The sequence below is a fragment of the Ochotona princeps genome, chromosome 2 (assembly GCF_030435755.1).
Source record: "Ochotona princeps isolate mOchPri1 chromosome 2, mOchPri1.hap1, whole genome shotgun sequence".
NCBI lineage: Eukaryota > Metazoa > Chordata > Mammalia > Lagomorpha > Ochotonidae > Ochotona > Ochotona princeps.
This window is the reverse complement of record NC_080833.1, coordinates 2998633-3018509: the sequence shown is the minus strand read 5'-3', so window position 1 is coordinate 3018509 and position 19877 is coordinate 2998633. Positions and strand designations below refer to the sequence as shown.

The following is a 19877-nucleotide window of genomic DNA, read 5'->3' as shown; positions in this document are numbered from 1 at the left end:
GATAAAATTAAAATAAATAAAATGCTAACTGAATAAATAAAAATAATAGCATCCTTGGAGATACATCTCTGACTGGAGCCGGAGAGGCCTGACTCTGGCTTTAGAGTGGCCCTGAGTTGCTGTGTGACCTGGATAACAGGCTGAGCTCTCTGGGCTTCAGGCTCCCCTGAGGATCAGGGCCCAGTGATCTGTCTTCCTGTCTTCCTGCCCGGCAGCCTCGTTGCTCTGTGACTGGGCACTGTGCCCCGGGGAATCAGCAGCCGCGTGTCCATCCCTTGGCACTCAGAGGCTTCTGGATTGGAGCTGTGAGTTGGCCAACATGAAATTCAAGTGCCTGGGAGAAAGGGCTTCAAAGAGATTCCTGGGGTGACAGAATGGGGGCTCTGATGAGTTGACTGCCTGGCTCTGTGCTGGGCCTGGCCATCCCCTCTCTCTTTGGGACCTTTCTGCCTGGGCCCAGCTGCCAGCCGTAGGCAGGTGCACACCTGTGTGGGTTGTGGGCTTCCCTGTCTGCTGGGGCTCCCGGGGAGCTAAGAGTGCTCTGGGCATTTGGCTGCACAGTGCCTGAGCGTTACAGTTGGTGCTGGCTGTGAGGTGCTAGTGGGGCCCCCGGCCAGGAGAGGAGCAGCAGGTCCTGTGCCGCTGTCCCCACTGTCGGCAGTGCTTCTCGGTGACTGGACTCTCTTCCTGCAAGTGCCAGGTGGAGATGCCTTAGGCAGCTGGGCAGGCTTCAGCCGCGTGGCCTGAGTCAGCTGCCCCATTGTGGGGCTCTCGGCAGGTGTGCAAGGGGAGGCTCCGAGTGGTAAAGGGGTTTGTCTACAGGCTCATGGTGCCTTGACTGTGTCTGTGCTGGCACGGTGGCTGGCAGGCCATGGGGCTAAGTGGCCTTAGAGGAGGGGACCAGAGCCAGTGATGGGAGGTGAACAGGGCTGGGAATCGGAGCCTCTGGATGCCTAGCAGTGCCCACCCTGCCCCCGTCCCAGAATATCATGCCTGTGGCTTCTCACCAGGTACCAAGAAGCTGACCAACAAGGCCACCCTGTGGTACGTGCCCCTGTCGCTCAAGAACGTGGACAAGGTGCTGGAGGTGCCTCCTGTCGTGGTAAGGCGACCCCACCCAGTTTGCTTCTCTCTCGGGTGCAGAGGGCAGAGGCTGCGTCCTGGGGCGTGATGAAAGGTGACTGACTCATTCAGCCAGGAAGCAGCTGGATGGGAAGGATGCTGGTTATCGGATGAGGATGTAGGGTGGAGGTCCCTTAGTGCATGCTGCATTCATTCATTCTATAGCCGAGAGCTGGGACCCCCAGGCTGCGGGGCCTAGGCCTCAGGAGCTGGTTCTGGTCTCGGCTCTGGGTACAAGGGCACAGCATGAGCCTGCTCCAGGGTTCTGCCCGACAGGAGCTTCCTTGGCATGGGAGACGTCTGCTGTGCCCGTCCTGGGCCTTGGCAGACCTGTGGAGGGCAGATGCTTGGGGAAGGGGATACGTCCGTTCCTTCAAGCCCCTCCCCCGCTCCTCTGGTACCCCAGCTTCTGGAGTGTGACCATGGCTGTGTCTGAGGGCCGGTGCTGGCCACTATCTCCCCCTGCCCACGGTGCAGCCGTGTCTGCCCCAGCTGGGAACGCTCTCCTGCCCTGATGTTCAGCAGTTTTAGAGATGACGAGCGAGGGCTGCTGGCCAGGGTCTGCATGCCAGCGCGATGGAAACTGCATGCTCATGGCACCCACAGTCCTCACTGCACCCTTGGGGTTCGCCCCATGGCCAAGACCAAGGCTCAGTCTTGTCTGCAGGCCTTAAGGAGCGCTGTGTTGCTGGGCTGGGAGGACGTGTTCTCTGCAGCCACGGTCCCTCTGGGACCATGAGCCTGGCTGGCTCCCCAAGGCTGCCTTCCTCTTTCTGTCCCCAGTTCTGTGCCTGACTGAGACACTAGGAGCCTTTCTAGATTCTAGGGGCTTATTGGGGGGAGGGGGAAGTGTGCTGGCTGCTGGGCACACTTGTTGTGTGCTCTAGGTTTTTTTTTAAACAAGGAGGGGGCCACTCACTGTTTGCTGGACAGGGCAATTGGATCCTGGACTGGCTGACTTGGTGACTGTCTCCTTTGCTACTGCAGGCGTCAGGGAAATCCACCAATCATGAACACGAAGGGTGGACCCAGTGTAGAGTTCTAGGATCCCACGCAACTCCCCATCCTGGTGCCCTGGGCTGCTGGGAAGTGGCATGGAGTGGGTGGCCTTCAACAAAGGCCAGCAGTCTTGGTCAGGGAGTGGGCAGGGCCACTCTGAAATTTCGCAGACTCTCCTGGCCGCTTCCCGCCTCTGCAGGTGTCCAGGGCTCATAGCTGCATCACCCCGTTCTCTTGTCTTACTGCCTTTCCTTCTGCTGCGTTTGTAAGAACACCAGCCCTTGCGTTAGAGCCCGTACGATTCTGTGTGACCTTGTCCTAACCAAGCACAACAAAGACCTTAATCCTTGCTGTATTCTACTGAGGCTCCAGATGGAGACAGACACCCAGGGACACTGCTGGGCCTGGCGTCCACCCCTGGGCTTGGCGCATCTGCCCCTACACCTGTTCTGTCTAGGGTGCTTCCTGCTGCTCAGCTGAGATGGGAATTTCTTTTTCTTTCTTTCCTTTTTTTTGGGGGGGGCGGTGAGGCAGATTTACAGAGAGAAAGGTCTTCTACCTGCTGGTTCACTCCCTAAATGGCCACAATGGCTGCAGCTGAGCCAATCTGAAACCAGGAGATAGCAGCTTCTTGGGTGCAGGGACCCAAGTACCTGGGGTGGTCCCACCCTGCTTCCCCAGGCACATGCGCAGGAGCTGGGTGGAAGTGGATTAGCTGAGATGAGCAGCACCCGTATCAGATGCCAGTGCTGCAAGCAGACTTAGGATTCTTGGTTTTGTTTTTTAAATTTATTTATTATATTGGAAAGGCAGATATGCAGAGGAGAGACAAAGAGGAAGCTCTTCCATCAGCTGATTCATTCGCTAAGTGATCACAATGGCCCGAGCTGAGCCGATCCGAAGCCAGGAGCCCAGAGCTTCTTCTGGGTACAGAGTCCCAAGGCTTTGGGCCGTCCTCGACTGCTTTCCCAGGCCACAAGCAGGGAGCCGGGTGGGAAGTGGAGCAGCTGGGATATGAACTGGCACTTACATAGGATCCTGACGCATGCAAGGCAAGAACTTAGCCTCTAGGCTACTGTGCTAGGCCCAAGACTTAGCATTCTTTACCATGGCACTGGCCCCAGTAACTATGCTTTTCAAAATAAATAAAAATAAACCATTCAGAAATAAGGATGTACTTGGCACCGTAGCTCAATGGCTAAATCCTAAGTTTCCAAGTGCTGGGATCCCATATGGGCTCTGGTTCGTATCCCAGCTGTTCCACTTCTCATCCAACTCTCTGGCCTGGGAAAGCAGTCCAGGACAGCCCAAAGCTTGGGCCCCTGCACCCACATGGGAGACCTGGAGGAAGCTCCAGGCTCAGCTCCAGCCACTTGGGGGTGAACCAGTGGATGGAAGATCTTTCTCTCTGTCTCTCCTCTCTGTAAATCTGATCTGCCTTTCCAATAAAAATAAGCAAATTTTTTTAAAGAGTTTTGGAAGGCCTCTAACCTCTATTTGCACATGCTCACATAGAGGCACACACCCTCGGTGGGGCACCAGGAAAGAGCCTGTTTGTGGAGGGAAGGTTAAATTGCTCACCGCCACTTACGCAGCTCCCGTGGTGGGTCTCTGCTGAACGCACACCCCCACCTCCCCCCCTCACTGCTGCTCCCTTCCCTTCTGAGCTGCTTCGGAAGACGGGCTGTCTGGCAGCAAGGGCTGGCTGAGGCCGCGAGGTGGTCAGCCCTGTGCAGCTGAGCCACGAGCAGGGAAGTCGAGGCCCAGCTCTACCACCAGAAGCAGGTTTGCTCAGCAGAGTGGAACGCACGGGTTCTCTGAGTTCATGGCTTCCCCGCAGGTTCAGCTGGGAATGTCAGCTGAGCGAATGGAGAGACAGAGGCAAATGGGCAGCAAGGAGGGAGGGGCCCAGGTGAAGGGGCTGGGTCTGGGGGCAGGGGCAGACAAGACACGAGACCCAGCCTGGGGCCAGCGCAGAGCACCCGTGGGCCTCAGTGAGAGGAGCTGTCCTGCATGGGGGAGTTTAGCAAGTCCTGGGCATAGCCTAGTGAGTATCAAGTGAAGCAGAGAAGCCCGGCAACCCCACTGTGCCCCAAGATGCTCGTATCACATCCGCTGGAACTCCTGGCTCAGAACCTGAGCGGCCACTAGAACCTCGGGCTGCTTCAGCGTGGGCCGAGATGCAGCGAGGACTGGTGGAGCAGGCGGCCCGGGCTCGGGACGGGAGGACTGTGTTTCCTTGTGGCCCTGGATTCTACAGTTTGTGACTCAAAACAAATCTTAGGAAGAAGTGGCTGAGGCTTGTCAGTATGAGATTGGCTTCTCGGGGGTAAGTTGGGGACGATTGAAATGCCCTCGTGTGGTTACGTAAATGACATCACGATGATCCAGTGAGACAATGAGACACTTCTCAGTGCCACAGAAGTGTGATAGACCTGTATATGTGGTCCTCTTCAAAAAGATGGTGGAAAAATGAAGTTCAAAGATGAGTTTGTTTTAGTGTGAGGAAGTTTGAAAGCCACTTATCATTTTCAGGGTTTGCGTTTTTCATAAGCTTTCTGAAGACTGCCCACAGGCAGTCCTTGGAGGCTTGGTTCCCGGGTGTCTCAGTGGAATAGGATCCTGTGGGATTTCTACCTCCCTCATGTTCTTGTTGCTTATGAAACAGGTGTTAAAATTTAGGCAGTCACTGGCATAGGTGCAAAATATTGGGCACCCATGAGCCTGCTGCCCAGGGTTGGGAGGCCATGCCGGGCTGTGTGCATGGGAGCCAGGCTGTGGCCGGGCTGGATGCGGGGGAGCCAGGCCGTTGCCAAGCTGGGTGTGGGGGGAGCCAGGCCATGGCCAGGCTGGGTGTGGGGGGGGCCAGGCCGTGGCAGGGCTGGATGCGGGGAGCCAGGCTCTGGCCCTGCCGGATGCTGCTGATCTGATCCTGGATGGCTTCTGCAGTATTCCCGGCAGGAACAGGAGGAGGAGGGCCGAAAGCGCTATGAGGCACAGAAACTGGAGCGCATGGAGACCAAGTGGAGGAACGGGGACATCGTCCAGCCCGTCCTCAACCCAGGTAAGGTTGCTGGGGACACAGATGTTCCTGACTTGCACTTGATGGGCAGGCTTCTCCTCTCTAAGCCGGGGCCTGGGGCTCACCTGGACCTGCCACAAGCACTCCGTCGCCCCACTCTCCCCGGCCGTGGCCTGGTGGCCTGCTCTCTGCCTTCTCAGACTTTGGATCCCAGACACTCGAGGGCCACCTGCCCCTAACCTTGAAGTCCCAGTAGGCCTGTGTGTCTGTGCGTCTCCACCAGGCCCAGTGCAGGCCTTGCCGTCCACAGCCCCTGGACTGAGCAGAGCCATTAGTGATGGTGGTAAACGGAGCTGAGAAGTAGGCAGGCTCACCCAGGAAAGGGAGGACCACGGGGCCTGGGCAGAGAGCGAGGATCCGGCTAGGGGCAACTCTGGGGCCCCCAGCTCTGCCGTCTGTCCCTTACCTTCCTGGTCTCCCCGGAAGCGGGTGCTGGGGCTCAGTCCACCTCCTGCTGAGCTGTATGGCTTTGGAAATTGGACAGGCAGACACCTTGCAGTCCGAGTGAACTTGATCTCCTCCTGAACTTGTGAGCATCTAACGTACTTCTGGTCAATTCTGTCTGACAGTAACTGCATCAACATTGTTTTCAGGCATGAATTCCATTCCTGCTGCCTTTGGAAAACTATGTGGCCACAGAGATGGCCAGTCTGGAGGGAGTACAGGGCCCTGCACCTTGGGGGACTGTGCCTTCGGGGACCATGGCGGGTTGGTGTGGCCAAGTCAGTTATGGACATAGCGGTGGTGCTTCTTGTAGAGCAGAAGTCAGGAGGCTGAGGACCTCTCAGTAGAAGGACCCACACAGCCCTGTGACTGCATCTGGAGGTTCCAGTGATGCCTTGCAGGGCACCGCAAACCCCAGAGGGTGGCATCAGTGACCACGACCTGAAGGCTAGGGAGGCTCTGACCTGCCCCAACCCTGTCGGGAGAGCATGGCAGTGACCCCACGGGTGCCTGCGGTTTTGGTTTTACCGACTCACTCCCCACAGACTGGCGTGTCCTTTGTGATTGCAGAGCCCAACACGGTGAGCTACAGCCAGTCCAGCCTGATCCACCTGGTGGGGCCGTCGGACTGCACGCTGCATGGCTTCGTGCACGGAGGTGAGAGTGGTCGTGGCGCTGGCCGCTCCTTTCTGGCTGCTGGCTCCTTGCGAGTCCCCAGGAAGCCGTGCCGCTGTCTGACCCAGTTTATACTGTTGTGTTTAGTGAAGTACAAATTTAAACTTTGAAGAGGTTGCATAAGAAATTACTGAAACCCTGCCGGTGCCTGTGAAATTGGAAAGGAAAGTCAGCCGGTGACTGTCCCTCGAGGAGCCCCATGCGGGGTCCCACGCAGCTGCAACGCCTGATGCTGTCTGATGCTGCCTATGAGTGCCTGGTGGCTGCCTGGGGCTCACGACGGGGCTCATGTCCCCACAGAGCAGCACTGTGCCCCCGTCACAGAGTGCCCGATGGCCCTGGCTTTGTCCCTGGTGTTTCCATTCATTTCCTCATAATTACAGACCCCTCCTCAAGCAGCACTGGCCTCAAGGTGCCCTGCTAGATCGTTCCAGAGCTTGGCCAGTGTGGCTGGAACAGAGATGGGCTGTGGGTCTGGAGGGGCCCTCTCGCCTGCACTGGGGCGTGACACTGTTTGCTGACTTAGACCAAATAGAAGTGAGTGCGTGAAGCCCCTCGTTTTGTGGGTGTCGTCATTTTGGATGAAAGCAAAGTAAACCTCAGTGAGCAGGTGTGTTTGAAGTGATGGAGGCTGAGGGAGAACGGGGCTGCAGGCACAGGCGGCGCCAACACTTGTGAAGGCAGGTGTGGGCACAGCGGGTACTTTTGCATCATGCCATTCATGTGTGCTCAGTTCTTGCTGCCTGGAACTCACGTGTCCTGGTCAGGAATCACCTGTTGATCCTTCAAAACCCAGCACAGATAACACCGTTCGGCAGGCCTTGGTTTGATTTTTTTTTTTTTTTTGTAAGATTTATTTATTTTGGGGGCCCAGCGGCGTGGCCTCGTGGCTGAAGTCCTTGCCTTGAACGCGCCGGGATCCCATATGGGCTCTGATTCTAATCCTGGCAGCTCCACTTCCCATCCAGCTCCCTGCTTGTGGCCTGGGAAAGCAGTTGAGGACGGCCCAATGCATTGGGACCCTGCACCCGTGTGGGAGACCCGGAAGAGGTTCCTGGTTCCCGGCTTAGGATCGGCACAGCACCAGCCATTTCAGTTACTTGGGGAGTGAATCATCGGACAGAAGATCTTCCTCTCTGTCTCTCCTCTCTGTATATCTGACTTTGTAATAAAAATTAAAAAAAAAAAAGATTTATTTATTTTGGGCCTGGCGCGATAGTGTAGTGGTTAAGGTCCTCGCCTTGCACACGCTGGGATCCCATATGAGCACCAGTTCTAATGCTGGCAGCTCCACTTCCCATCCAGCTCCCTGCTTGTGGCCTGGGAAAGCAGTGGAGGACGGCCCAAAGCCTTGGGACCCTGCACCCGTGTGGGAGACATGGAGGAACTTCCTGGCTCCAGGCTCCGGATTGGCTCAGCTCCAACCATTTCGGTCACTTGGGGAGTGAATCATTGGATGGAAGATCTTCCTCTCTGTCTCTCCTCCTTTCTGTATATCTGCTTTTCCAATAAAAATAAATAAATCTTTAAAATATATATTTACTTTTATTGGAAAGTTAGATATATAGAGAGCAGGAGAACCCTAACCAAGAAAAGACAGAAGACAGAACAAGTCAATCAGCCACCTCAGCTATATGTTGGCAGCGAAATACTGGGCAAATGGAGACTCTATGATGGACTATGTCAATCAGTAGATTCTTCAACGACCGCATTGTGCTTGGAGTGGCGAGACTGGCAGTGACTCATAACTGGTGAACTATCAAGACCACTTGAGCAAGAACCTCGGAGCATGCCCAATATCCGGGACCTGGGGAGGGGGGGAAACTGGGTGGGGCTTCTCCCTCAATATCCCCCTTTACCTCAGATACATGAAGGAAACAATATGGAAATAATAGTCTTACCCACTTTCCTATAGCCCTTTTTTACCCAAATTATGTAAAAATTGTCAAAAATAAAATAAAAAATAAAAGATTTATTTGTATCTGAAAGACAGTTACAGAGGAACAAGGAGCGAGAGACAGACATACATCTTCCATTTGTTAGTCCATTCCCCAAAGGGCCCAGCTGAAGCTGGCCCTTCTGAAGCCAAGAGCCAGTTACCTCCTCTAGGCCTCCCCTGTGCGTTCAGGACCCAAGGACATGAGCCATCCTCTGCTTCCGCAGGCTGATAGCAGGGAGCAGCCGGATAGAACTGGTGCCCATGTAGGAACCTCAGTGACCAGGACAATCCTCTGCCTCTCTTGGCTCCGGCACCCCCTAGAGGGTAGAAGAGGCATGGCAGCGTTTACAGTGAGGAGTCATAGACCCTGGTCTTGGCACGATCAGCAGCCCTCGTTTGAGAGGGTGTGTAGATGCGTGTGTGTGGTATGTTTGCTTCTTTGAAAGGCACCGTTACAGAGAGAGCTGTCATCCATTGCTTCACTCCCCAGGTGGCCACAGCAGCCAGGACTGGACAGTGCCTGTGGGAAGAACCTGGAACTCCTCCATGTATCCCAATTGGTGGCAGGGGTCCACGCGCGGGATTTTCCCACTGCTTTCCAGACACGTTAACGGGCAGCTGGATCATAAGTGGAGCAGCTGGGACTCGAACCGGCGCCATGTGCAGATAACAAGCTGCTATGTCATCTGCGATAGAGTTGTTTTTTTAAAAGATTTATTTATTGAGGGCCCAGAGGCCATGGCCTAGTGGCTAAAGTCCTCACTTTGAACATGCTAGGATCCCATATGGGCTCTGGTTCTAATCCTGGCAGCTCCACTTCCCATCCAGCTCTCTGCTTGTGGCCTGGGAAAGCAGTCGAGGACGACCCAAAGCCTTGGGACTCTGCACTCGCGTGGGAGACCTGGAGGAAGTTCCTGGCTCCTGGCTTTGGATTGGCATAGCACTAGCCATTGTGGTCACTTGGGGAGTGAATCTTTGGACTGAAGATCTTCCTTTCTATCTCCTCCTCTCTGTATATTTGCCTTTCCAATAAAAGTAAAATAAATCTTAAAAAAAAATAAAAGATTGGGGGCCCAGCGGCATGGCCTAGTGGCTAAAGTCCTCGCCTTGAACGCGCCGGGATCCCATAAGGGTGCTGGTTCTAATCCTGGCAACTCCACTTCCCATCCAGCTCCCTGCTTGTGGCCTGGGAAAGCAGTCGAGGACGGCCCAATGCCTTGGGACTCTGCACCTGCGTGGGAGGCCTGGAAGAAGTTCCAGGTTCCTGGCTTCGGATCGGCGCAGAACCAGCCATTTCAGTCACTTGGGGAGTGAATCATCAGACGAAGATCTTCCTCTCTGTCTCTCCTCCTCTGTGTATATCTGACTTTGTAATATAAAAAAAATAAATAAATCTTTAAAAAAAATTAAAAGATTTATTTATTGAAAAGTCAGATTTACAGGGAGAACCAGAGACAATAAGATCTTCCATCTGTTGGTTTACTCTCCAAGTGTCCGCATCGGCCAGAACTCAGCCGATCTAAAGCCAGGAGCCAGAAACCTCCTCTGAGTCTGCCTGGTCATTGCAGGGTCCCAGGTTCGGGCCATCCTGTACAGCTTTCCTAGGCCACAAGCAGAGAGCTGGATGGGAAGTGGAGCAGCCGGGATGTGAACTGGCATCCACATGGGATCCTGGTATGTACAGGCCAGGAGTTAGCTACTGAGCCATTGTGCTGGGCCCTGTGGGAGTTTTTTTTTATTTATTTTTTTAAGGCATAAAAGGTGGTTTATTCAGGTTAATGTGAGAGATTTTTAAAGTTTGTTTTTGCTAACTAATGTCCTTAGGTGTGTTTCTTTGTCAATTCCGTGGTTGTTTCCTGTTGCCACTAAGTGCTAGCCATGCTGCCCTAACTCTGATCAACTTGGGCCTGGCTGCAGGGGCAGCTCTTGGAGCCCTGTCCAAATGCCAGCTGTTGTGCCAGCTGCAGTGCACCTGCCGGCGGCCGGGCTGTTCCTCGCTGGCCCTGTGTTCTCCTGGGCCTGGCTCTGCCACAGGTGCTGTCAGCCCCATGGGGCTCCAGTCTGCCTTTCAGAAGGTCTGTCGCACTTTGTGCTTGTTCTGTCTGTACACTGTGAGATTGCACTGAGGGCAGTGGGGGGCTGCAAGGGGAGAGCGAGCTGCCGGGGGTGCCCTGGAACTCTGCGACTCGCTGTGTCGCCATGTCCACAGAGTCCAGAGTCGGCCTGCGGCCTTGGTGCAGGTGTGACCCCTGCTGCGTGTTTACCAAGTGCTCACAATGCTGTAGCGTGGTTAATGCCTGCTGTCATCAGTGTTTGTGGCTGTGATTTATAAAAACATGCCTGCATGATTTTCTCTCTGGAGTGAGGGAGTCAGCCGTCCGCCAGGCCGCACAGCCCCGGGAGCTTTTCTGTCGTGCTGCCGACAGTGGCGGCATCTGCCATCCTGTGCGTCAGTGCTCAGGGTGCTGGGATTCGGTGGGCGCAAGCTGCAATGCCACGGCAAGCCGAGACGGATGCTAATTTTACCTTTAGTCTGTGATTCTGTGCCGTCGTACATCCCACATCCCATTTCCTGGGACTGTGACAGGCTGACTGGCCTTGGGCTCAGGGACTTGGCCACAGCTCCTGGTGATGACCACACTGTGGGGGAGGGCCTTCCTGTTTGGGCACGGGGTGCTCCTGGGGCCCCAGCAGACACTAACGTGTTTCTCCTTTCCTGGGAGTCTGGACAGATCTGAAGTCGTCACCTCCGTGGAGAGGGCGGCTTCGGCTTCTGCCCTCCCAGCCCTGAGTGAGCCGCTCCAAGTCCCCCTCGCCCCTTCTCCTGGAAGCTCTGATGTCCACCTCCTCTGCCCTGGGTGGTTGTGCAGCCTGAAGGCTGAGCAGCAGGTGCCTGTGGGCCCGGAGTACAGCTGTGGAAAGGGACTTAGCCGGCAGCTGTGCTGGGGCAGACCCTGCTGCCTGCTGTCTGCAGCTGAGGGAGACCTGGCACTTCTATCATTGTCCTTTCAAAGGGGAGCAACTATGCTTGGCACAGCCCTGCTCTGCGCTCCCCCAGCTCTCGGGCTGTGCTTGGGCCTGTGACTCGGGTCTTGGGCTGCCCTTGATGTGGCAGCATCACACGCGGGTTTGAACACGTCCTCTGCCAAGCCCGCTGGGGACTGGTGGCCTTGCCACGAGAAGGCTGCAGTGGCATGCCGCAACCTGACCTCTGTCCACTTCCAGCATCCTGGGAGTCTCCCCACACCTTCCAGCAGCTCTGGGAAGTGCAGCCGCTTGCAACGGTTCCCAGTGGACTACTGCTCGCGGTTAGCCGTCCCTGGGGAGCGTCCCCACATCCTCCTCCCCAGAGCGGGGCGCTCCTGCCCTGCACATGTGGCTGTCTGCCCTGTTGGTGTCGTACGGACTGGCCGTCTGGAAGCAGCAGCATCAGACTGTGCTGTGGACTGCGTGTACTTGGCCTTGACAGAAGCCCCAGGGCTGTGCCCCCAAGCCTCCTCCTGGTCAGTGCCCTCCTGGGGCTGTTGGGTGTCCCCTGGCCGTTTGCTCTCTGTGGCTTCCTGTGTGTTTCCTCTGGGAGCCTCTCGTGTGCGGGGCAGTAGCTGATTGTGACCCTCAGTTACACAATCAGAGTTGATTAGAAGCAAAGGGACGAGAGTTGAGGTGCCTTCGGCCAGGATCGACGTGGAGACAGCTGTCCCCACGGCCAGCCCTGCACCTGTGACCTGGCCCGGCTCACCCTGGGAGACTTCTGTCACATGTCATTTCCAGCCCAGGCATTGTAGTTACTTCTCTGGCTCCCACTCCAGGCATTTAGCATGTGAGAGCCTGGGAGGGGACAGGATCTATGTTCTAGAAAAGACCCTCAATGTTATCTATCACAGCTGTCTCGGAGGCAAGCCTGGCTGACGGGTGTGTGGTCCCAGGCAGGCCTCCTTGGGCAGAGGTTTGCTCAGCTCACCTGGTCCAAGGGGACACCTCGTTGCCATGCTGTTACAAATGCAGATTCTTGGGCCTGGCACAGTAGCCTAGTGGCTAAAGTCCTCACCCTACATGCACCAGGATCCCATATCGATGCCAGTTATAATCCCGGCTGTCCAGCTTCCCATCCAGCTCCCTGCCTGTGGCCTGGGAAAGCAGTGGAAGATGGCCCCTGGGACGCTGTACCCACATGGGAGACCCAGAAGAAGCTTCAGACTCTTGGCCTCGGACCGGCACAGCACTGGCTATTGCGGCCACTTGGGGAGTGAACCAGTGGATGGAAGATCTTCCTCTCTGTCTCTCCTCCTCTGTGTATATCTGACTTTCCGATAAAAATAAAAATCTTTAAAATGCAGATCCCCAGGCCCTGCACCTGGAGGACAGGATTTGGGGTGGGGCTAGGGAGCTGTGTTTGTTGCATCCCAGGGGGCCTCAGAAACCACGGTAGAATACATGCGTGTCAGTAAGACTGGCCACTCTGTCCTCACAGCCCGTTCCTCTCAGCCATGACTCGCAGCAGCACTTGGACTCACTCCCGTCCGCCAGCTCCGCTCGCACTGGCCACACACACCTCCTGTACACACAGCTCCTGTGGCCCCTGACCTGGTCTCTGCTTGCCTCCGCACCCGCCGTGTTGCTAAGCTTGGAGGCTGCTGTGTGGGCGGCACCCCTGAGCCTGTGGCCTGAACAGCCCTGACCCTCGCTGCCCACGCTGCGTGAGGGAATTGGGCATGAGCTGAAGGACTGGTAAAGGCTGGTTATTTTTATAGCTTTTATTTTTTTTATCAGCTTTATTGCAGGCCGAGGAGAGGATGTTCTACTTGCTGGAGAACTCAGGCTCTTTGCTGCATCCAGCATTTATAAAACACGAGTGTGGTCATGAACTTGGCCCCTAGAACTGGGAGACATTCCTGCAGGACTCGCTGGTCCATGAGGAGGGGAGGTCTGGGAATCTTGGAAAGGAAAGCATTTCCTGTTGGAATGGGGGAGCGACCAAAGATGTTCTCAGAAATGTGGGTAACCTTGAGCTTGTGTTACTTAAAAAGGGAAAAGGCTTGCGCCCTGGAGCTGGGAAGACGATAACAGAAACCCAATAACAGAAGGCGGGACTGGGGTGGGAGTGGGCTGGCCATGCCCTCTGCTCCATCCTCCCGGCCCAGCCCCCTCTCGGCCCCCTGCAGCAGTCTCCCCTCCCTCCGCTGTCTGATGCCAGTGCAGAGACACCTCAGGGTGTCTGCAAGGCCGAGGCCAGAGGCCTGGTCTGCACCTTCGACCCAGATGATGGCCCAGGCACCCTGGGTGAGGGTGGTAAGTGGCCTGCCGGCTGTGGTCACAGGACGGAGGCCAGACCTCTACTGCATGGAGTCCCCTGCCACGGACCAGAAAGAGGCTGCTGGGACTGCGGCTGGCGTAGGGCACCAGCAGGGGGCAGTCTTTCTTCCCCTGGCAGAGCGAGTGTCAATTCCAGCGTGGAGCCCTCAGAGCCGCTGGCCCTGCCCCCTCCCCTGCTGTCCTAAACCCACCCCAAATGTATCCCTCCTGCCTCGGTCCTGTGATGGGCTGTCACCAAAGCCAGTGGCAGGGGTCGTGTTGTCCCTACCCCTGCCTTCCACATCCTTTCCCCAGATACCACCTCAGCCTTCCCACGTCCACTGCAGCCCTTCAGTACTCTGCTGTTCCCACGGCCTCGGCTGCCTCGCACCCCAGCCCGCCCCCTGAGGTGGCCGGCTCCTGCCTCGGCCTCTCTCCTCGGGACCTCTGGCCATGCTCTGAGCCGCCTGGGGCCCCACTGCCCCCCACTCCCCGCCTCCTGGCCACCTCTGTCTGCCTGCGTCCTTGCTGCCCTTCCTGCTTGCAGACTCCCAGCGTCATCTGTCAGCCATGGCTTTGACTTGACCTTCATGGCCTCTCAGTTCTCGCTTCTTCCATAGTTGCCTCCTACTCCCACCATGACCACTGCCCCCACCTGGGTCTTCCTTTGGGAGAGCTTGGTGGGGCCACACTGTGGGGGCAACTGCAGCTTGCCTGGGCCCAGGCTGCCCATGAGCCCCCCAGGAACCGTGTCCTCCCAGAGGCCTCTCCGTGTCCTGCCTCTGCCCTCGCCTCCTCTCCTCACTGGGCCCCAGGCCCTGTGTGGCTCTGCACCCTCTCCCCTCCACCTGGTCTGGATGCCTTCTGCTAGGCACCCAGATCCTCCCTGTCCCGCCCCGTTCGCTGGGCTGAAGCACTTGATGTATGGCGTATTCTCCTGGCTATCCCTCCTCACACCTCACACGGGGTTACAGGGACTTCTGTCTTGTTCATGGCTGTCCTGCTCAGGGCAGGACCTGACATGGAGGAGACGTTCAGTAACTGAAAGCCTGTGAAGAGGAAGATGAGCCCCGCTTCCCGCCCCCAGGCCCATGCAATCAGCATGCCCAAGGAGCAGACCAGCCTGGGGGTGCTGCCCTCTCCCAGATGGCAAGCCTGGCGCTGGCCCTGACGTGGGGGTTGCGCATGGGCCTGCAACAGCTCCCACGTGACTGACAGCTGGGCATGGACATCCAGCTCCAGTTCCTGATGTTAGGGGCTGCATGGCTTAGCAGGCACATGTAGGGAGAGGTGGTGTGGGGCAGGGCAAGGGACAGGCCCAAGGTGGAGCAGAGAGAAGCCCTATAGCCCACGCAGAGACAACAGCAGGGGTGTAGCCAAGGCATTCCTGGTCACTGGTCGCCTTGGGGACAGGTTGCAAAGAAGTGCTCTGCATCTGTGGGCGGATGGGATCCACTGCAGTCAGGTGCAGCCGCTGCTCCGCTGCTCTGGGTCTGGGATCTCCGGGACCTCACACCCCGCTGTGTGGCAGGCAGCATGGGGCCCGCATTAGGGGACAAGGGAGAAAGGGGATCAGGGTGCGTGTCCTGCTCTAATGGCACCGGCGGATCACGCACAGGGAAGTGAAGATGAGGCTGGGCCCAGCTCTGTCCCACAAGAGCTGTGCTCCTCCCGCACCTCATCTCCAAGGAGTTATGGCTTTTGAAAATGGTCCTGCAGCCAAAGCCCCATGGAGCAGCTACACCTGCTGCCCTGTCCCCGGCGCTGTGGTTAATAATCACCCTCTTTTTCTTAGTGTTAAAGATTTATTTAGGGCCTGGCAGCGTGGCCTAGCAGCTAAAGTCCTCGCCTTGAACGCACCGGGATCTCATATGGGCACCGGTTCTAATCCTGGCAGCTCCACTTCCCATCTAGCTCCCTGCTTGTGGCCTGGGAGAGCAGTCGAGGACAGTCCAAAGCTTTGGGACCCTGCACCCGTGTGGGAGACGTGGAGGAACTTCCTGGTTCCTGGCTCCGGATCGGCGCAGCACCGGCCGTTGCGCCCACTTGGGGAGTGAATCATCGGATGAAAGATCTTCCTCTCTATCTCTCCTCTTCTCTGTATATCCTAGTTTGTAATAAAAATAAATAAATAAATCTTTTTTAAAAAAGATTTATTCATTTTTATTAGAAAGGCAGGGAAGGACAGACAGCGCTTCCATCAGCTGATTCCCCAAATGACCACAGTGAGTGGAGCTGAGCTTATCTGAAGCCAGGAGCTTCCTCTGGGCCTCCCACATAGGCGCTGGGTCCCAAGGCTTTGGGCCGTCCTCCACTGCTTTCTCAGGCCAAAGCAGGGAGCTGGATGAGGAGTGGAGCAGTCGGGACATGAACCAGTGCCCATGTAAGATGCCAGTTCTTGGAGGTTGAGGATTAGCCTGTTGAAACAACGCACCGCCCGCCGTGGCCGCCCTTTCTTGCCCAGGCCTCTGAGCGTGTCTGCATCCTGCTCCTGATGCCTGGTTTGGAAATAGGGAAGGCACTGGCCTTCATGCAGCAGAAAGTGCCCATGACCTCCTGTTCTGTGGTTGGCATCACAGAGCATCCACTGCCCTTAACCCCAGGTGGGTCTGTTGTGTGGCCAGGCAGGTGTGAACACCAGTCCCCTTCCCACCTGTGACCTGTTTTTCTCATGAGAAATCCATCAGCCAGGGGCAAGTGAGTGGCACGGTGCCTTTCACTGGGATGCCCATGTTGTCATCAGAACATCTGGGTTCGAGTCCCTTCCTGCTGTTGCCAACGGTGGGAGGCACTGTGATAGCTCAGATGGGTGAGTACCTGCTGTCCACATGGGGGTCCTGGTTAGACTTCCTGGCCCCCGGCTTCACCCCACGCCATTCCCGACCACTGTGCGAGCATCCAGGGAGTGAACCAGTGAGTGCAGAGCTCTGCTTGTCTGTGTCTGTCTCTGCCTTGCAAATCAACGTAATTAAACAACTTTTTTTTTAAAGATTTATTCATTTTATTACAGCCAGATATGCACAGAGGAGGAGAGACAGAGAGGAAGATCTTCTGTCCGATGATTCAATCCCCAAGTGAGCCGCAACGGGCCGGTGCGCGCCGATCCGATGCCGGGAACCAGGAACCTCTTCCAGGAACCCCATGCGGGTGCAGGGTCCCAATGCATTGGGCCGTCCTCCACTGCTTTCCCAGGCCACAAGCAGGGAGCTGGATGGGAAGTGGAGCTGCCGGGATTAGAACCAGCGCCCATATGGGATCCCGGGGCTTTCAAGGCGAGGACTTTAGCCGCTAGGCCACGCCGCCGAGCCCAGTTAAACAACTTTTAGGCACTCACCATCTTCACTCTGCAGTGCCCACAGGATCGTAGCTAGCACGCCTCTGCCTGTGGTCACAGTTCCTGGGACCGCCTGCCTGTGGGGCTGGAAGGGCTGGCCAGGGCCCACTGGGAGGCTGTTAGTTAGCTGGGTCTCGTAATAGCCCCGTGTCAGTACACAGGAGGGGCGTATTTAAAATGAGATGAAGTTACTATCTTTTTCCTAATATAGGAGGCTGGCACCCACACTCCATCAGTGGGGGTTAAATATAGAAATGGGGGCATCTCAGTCCCTCCCACAGTGCAGTCAGTGGCTCCAGGGCTCTGGCTGCTAACCACTGCTTTGGGTTTGAGGCCTGATCCAGCCAGCCGGGCCTCGGGAAAATAAAATTAAGCCTCTATTTTTAAGCCAGTCAGCACATTGTCGATATTAAGGTGGGGGTGCCCATTAGCAGTTAAATGTTAGATTCAGAAATATCCTTGGTACCCAGTGTTTACCCATGCATTAGTGCGGAGTGGGTCTCCCTTTTTTCCTCCCCGTAATTCCTGAAACATGCGACATTCTGAGGACAGCAGATGCTACAATTTTGTTGTCATCTTTTGAGGTTATAAATCTGGGGAAGCTGCTGTGGTGACTGCACTTTGCCAAAGCTGCTTCCCAGTGTTGGCAGCACCTATGGTGCCTGTGACAGGATGTGATGAGGAGGCTTGCAGTGGATCCTGGAAAGAGGCATTTCGACAGGCTGCAGCAACGCATGGCAAAGGCTAAGATGGGTGATGGGCTGTGCCAAGCTGGGTCAGAGCAGGCACTGGCACGTGCCAGTATCTGTGGCTGGGTTGCGTTTCCCACTGGTGAACATGGGGGCTGGAATGTGGTTGGCAATCTGGCCTGGGCATGACTGCAGTATCTCTTATAGCATGGGTGTGGACTGGGTCTGGGCTGTCCCAGACTGGGCTAGACTCCAGCACCCACTGATGCTCATGAGAGCACGGTGGATGTAGGACAGGCTGGGCTAGGTCTCAGCTCCTGCTGAGCCACGCGAGAGCTGTTTCTAGGTGTGGACCAGAAAAGACGCAGGCCAGTTGGGAAAGGACACTGTTCCTGCCAGGACAGGAGGTGGGCTAAGTCAGCCTGTGCCAAGGACCCACTGTACTGTGAAATCTGGCACTGGGAGCAGACCTGATGGAAGATCTCGGGGAGCTCCTACAGAGAGTAGGAGACAGAAATATCTTCCATCTGCTGGTTCACTCCCCACGTGGCCATAATGGCTGGAGCTGAGCTGATCCAAAGCCAGGAACAAAGAGCCTCTTCGAAGTCCCCCACGCAGGTGCAGGGTCCCACGGCTTTGGGCCATCCTCGGCTGCTTTTCCAGGCCATGAGCAGGGAGCTGGAGGGGAAGTGTACTAGATAAGACACAAACCAGTGCAAGTAAGGTGAGGATTCAGCCACTAGACTGTTGTGCCGGGCTCTGACCTTGTCTCTTCTCTCAGCCGCAGGAATGGGCAGCTTACACACAGGCCCTGCAGGGACTCCAGGGCAGCTCTTTGCCAGGAGGGGAAGAGAGGGCCTGCCATCAGCGTCCGAGTGTAGTCAGTTCCCTTCCCTCTTAGTAGCCACCAGAGTGCAGCTGACACGTTGCGTCGCAGCAGACCCCACTTCACCTTCCATTTCTGGGGTCCACTACAGCCGCATTTAAAAGTGCCCTGTAGGGGAGGCTGGAGACTCAGGCAGCCATCAGGCAGCTCCCAGCCAGGCCTGTCTCCTCTGGCTTGGGCCTGACTTCACCACCTGCTGGGCCAAGAGCCTGCCTTCGAAGAGCAAGCATTGGGTGATTGGACAATACTGGAGTTCCCCAGGAGTGTAGTACGGGTTTTCCGTGCAGGGAGTTCTGACCGCCCTCTGCCCCTGCTTCTCTCCACCAGCTGCTGTGGCCTCCTGGGGTGCAGGCTTATGGGAGGGACCATGTGCATCCAGCTGAGGGCCCGTGGGCACACGGAGCCCCGCTCTGCCTTGAGGGCCGCTGTGACTGGCAGTGTTGTGACCCTTCACTGTCCTGGTCATCTGCTGTGGTACCAGTCACTGTTCCCACACATGGCACCAAGCCCCAGTCTGGATCCCGTCTCCTTCACCCAGCTCCCTGGTTTGGGAAGAACACTGGCTCTGTCCCTCAGGCACAGCCTCTCCAGTGGCCACTGTGACATCACTCCACACGACCACACGGCATGCCTCAGAGGCTGCGGGGCCTCCATGCTGGGCCCAGGAGTTGGCTTCCGGTGCTTAGAGGCCTTTGGGCAGCGCCACCCTGCTGCAGGCACTGGCACACGTCCGTGCAGCTCTTGTGGCATTACATGTGTTTGTGAGCCCTGGAGGAAGCAGCCGATGGGCATACGCCCTCTCTACTCAGCTCCTTAATGCACACACAGGTGCACGCTAGCACAGCACATAGGCCTGAAGCCAGGGTGCCTGTGTAGGCAAGGCCCTGTGTTCGCATCGTGCCTGTACCCTCCTGAACCCAGCGTGCACACCTCTCTGTGTATCTCTTGGTATCTCTCAGAGATGTTCTGTTTCTCTTTCATTTGCTGAGCAGCTAGCTCCAGACCTCCGGTCTCCCCAGATCAAACTGACACTGAGCTTAGCAGATGTCCGATGTGTACCACAAGCCCCCTGTGCAGCTGCCAAGCCCGGGTGACCCCAGGGCGCATCGCGTTGCCCGTGTCACTCCCTCTCATCTAGGGTGCGGAACCCAAGGTGAGGCAGGTGTACAAGCAGGTGCTTCTATGTCAATTCCCACCCAGCTTCATGGCCATGTCTTCCCTATTGGGAGCAGGATCCTCTTATTCGTTAAGAAACACATTGATATAGAAACATCTTTTTAATCAGGATTGTAGCTTTGCCTTTTAAAAATAAAAACAAAAAGCCACCTTTTGTTACAGAAATGCAGAAGTCAAGCCCCCCGGGTGTCTGCCCCTCTGGCTTTACCCCTTATCCCCAAGTTTGTTTTGTTTTGTTT

At 56.3% G+C, this 19877-nt stretch overlaps 1 protein-coding gene across 1 annotated transcript in view; it reads left to right on the top strand.

Moving 5' to 3' along the window:
• ACOT7 (acyl-CoA thioesterase 7) overlaps positions 1–19877 on the top strand; it is a 92585-nt gene that overhangs the window by 46614 nt on the left and 26094 nt on the right. The window contains exons 4-6 of the mRNA XM_004596086.2: positions 1011–1102; positions 5071–5185; positions 6218–6304. Of these exons, the coding sequence (XP_004596143.2) occupies positions 1011–1102; positions 5071–5185; positions 6218–6304 (294 nt within the window). The remainder of the gene's footprint in view (positions 1–1010; positions 1103–5070; positions 5186–6217; positions 6305–19877) is intronic.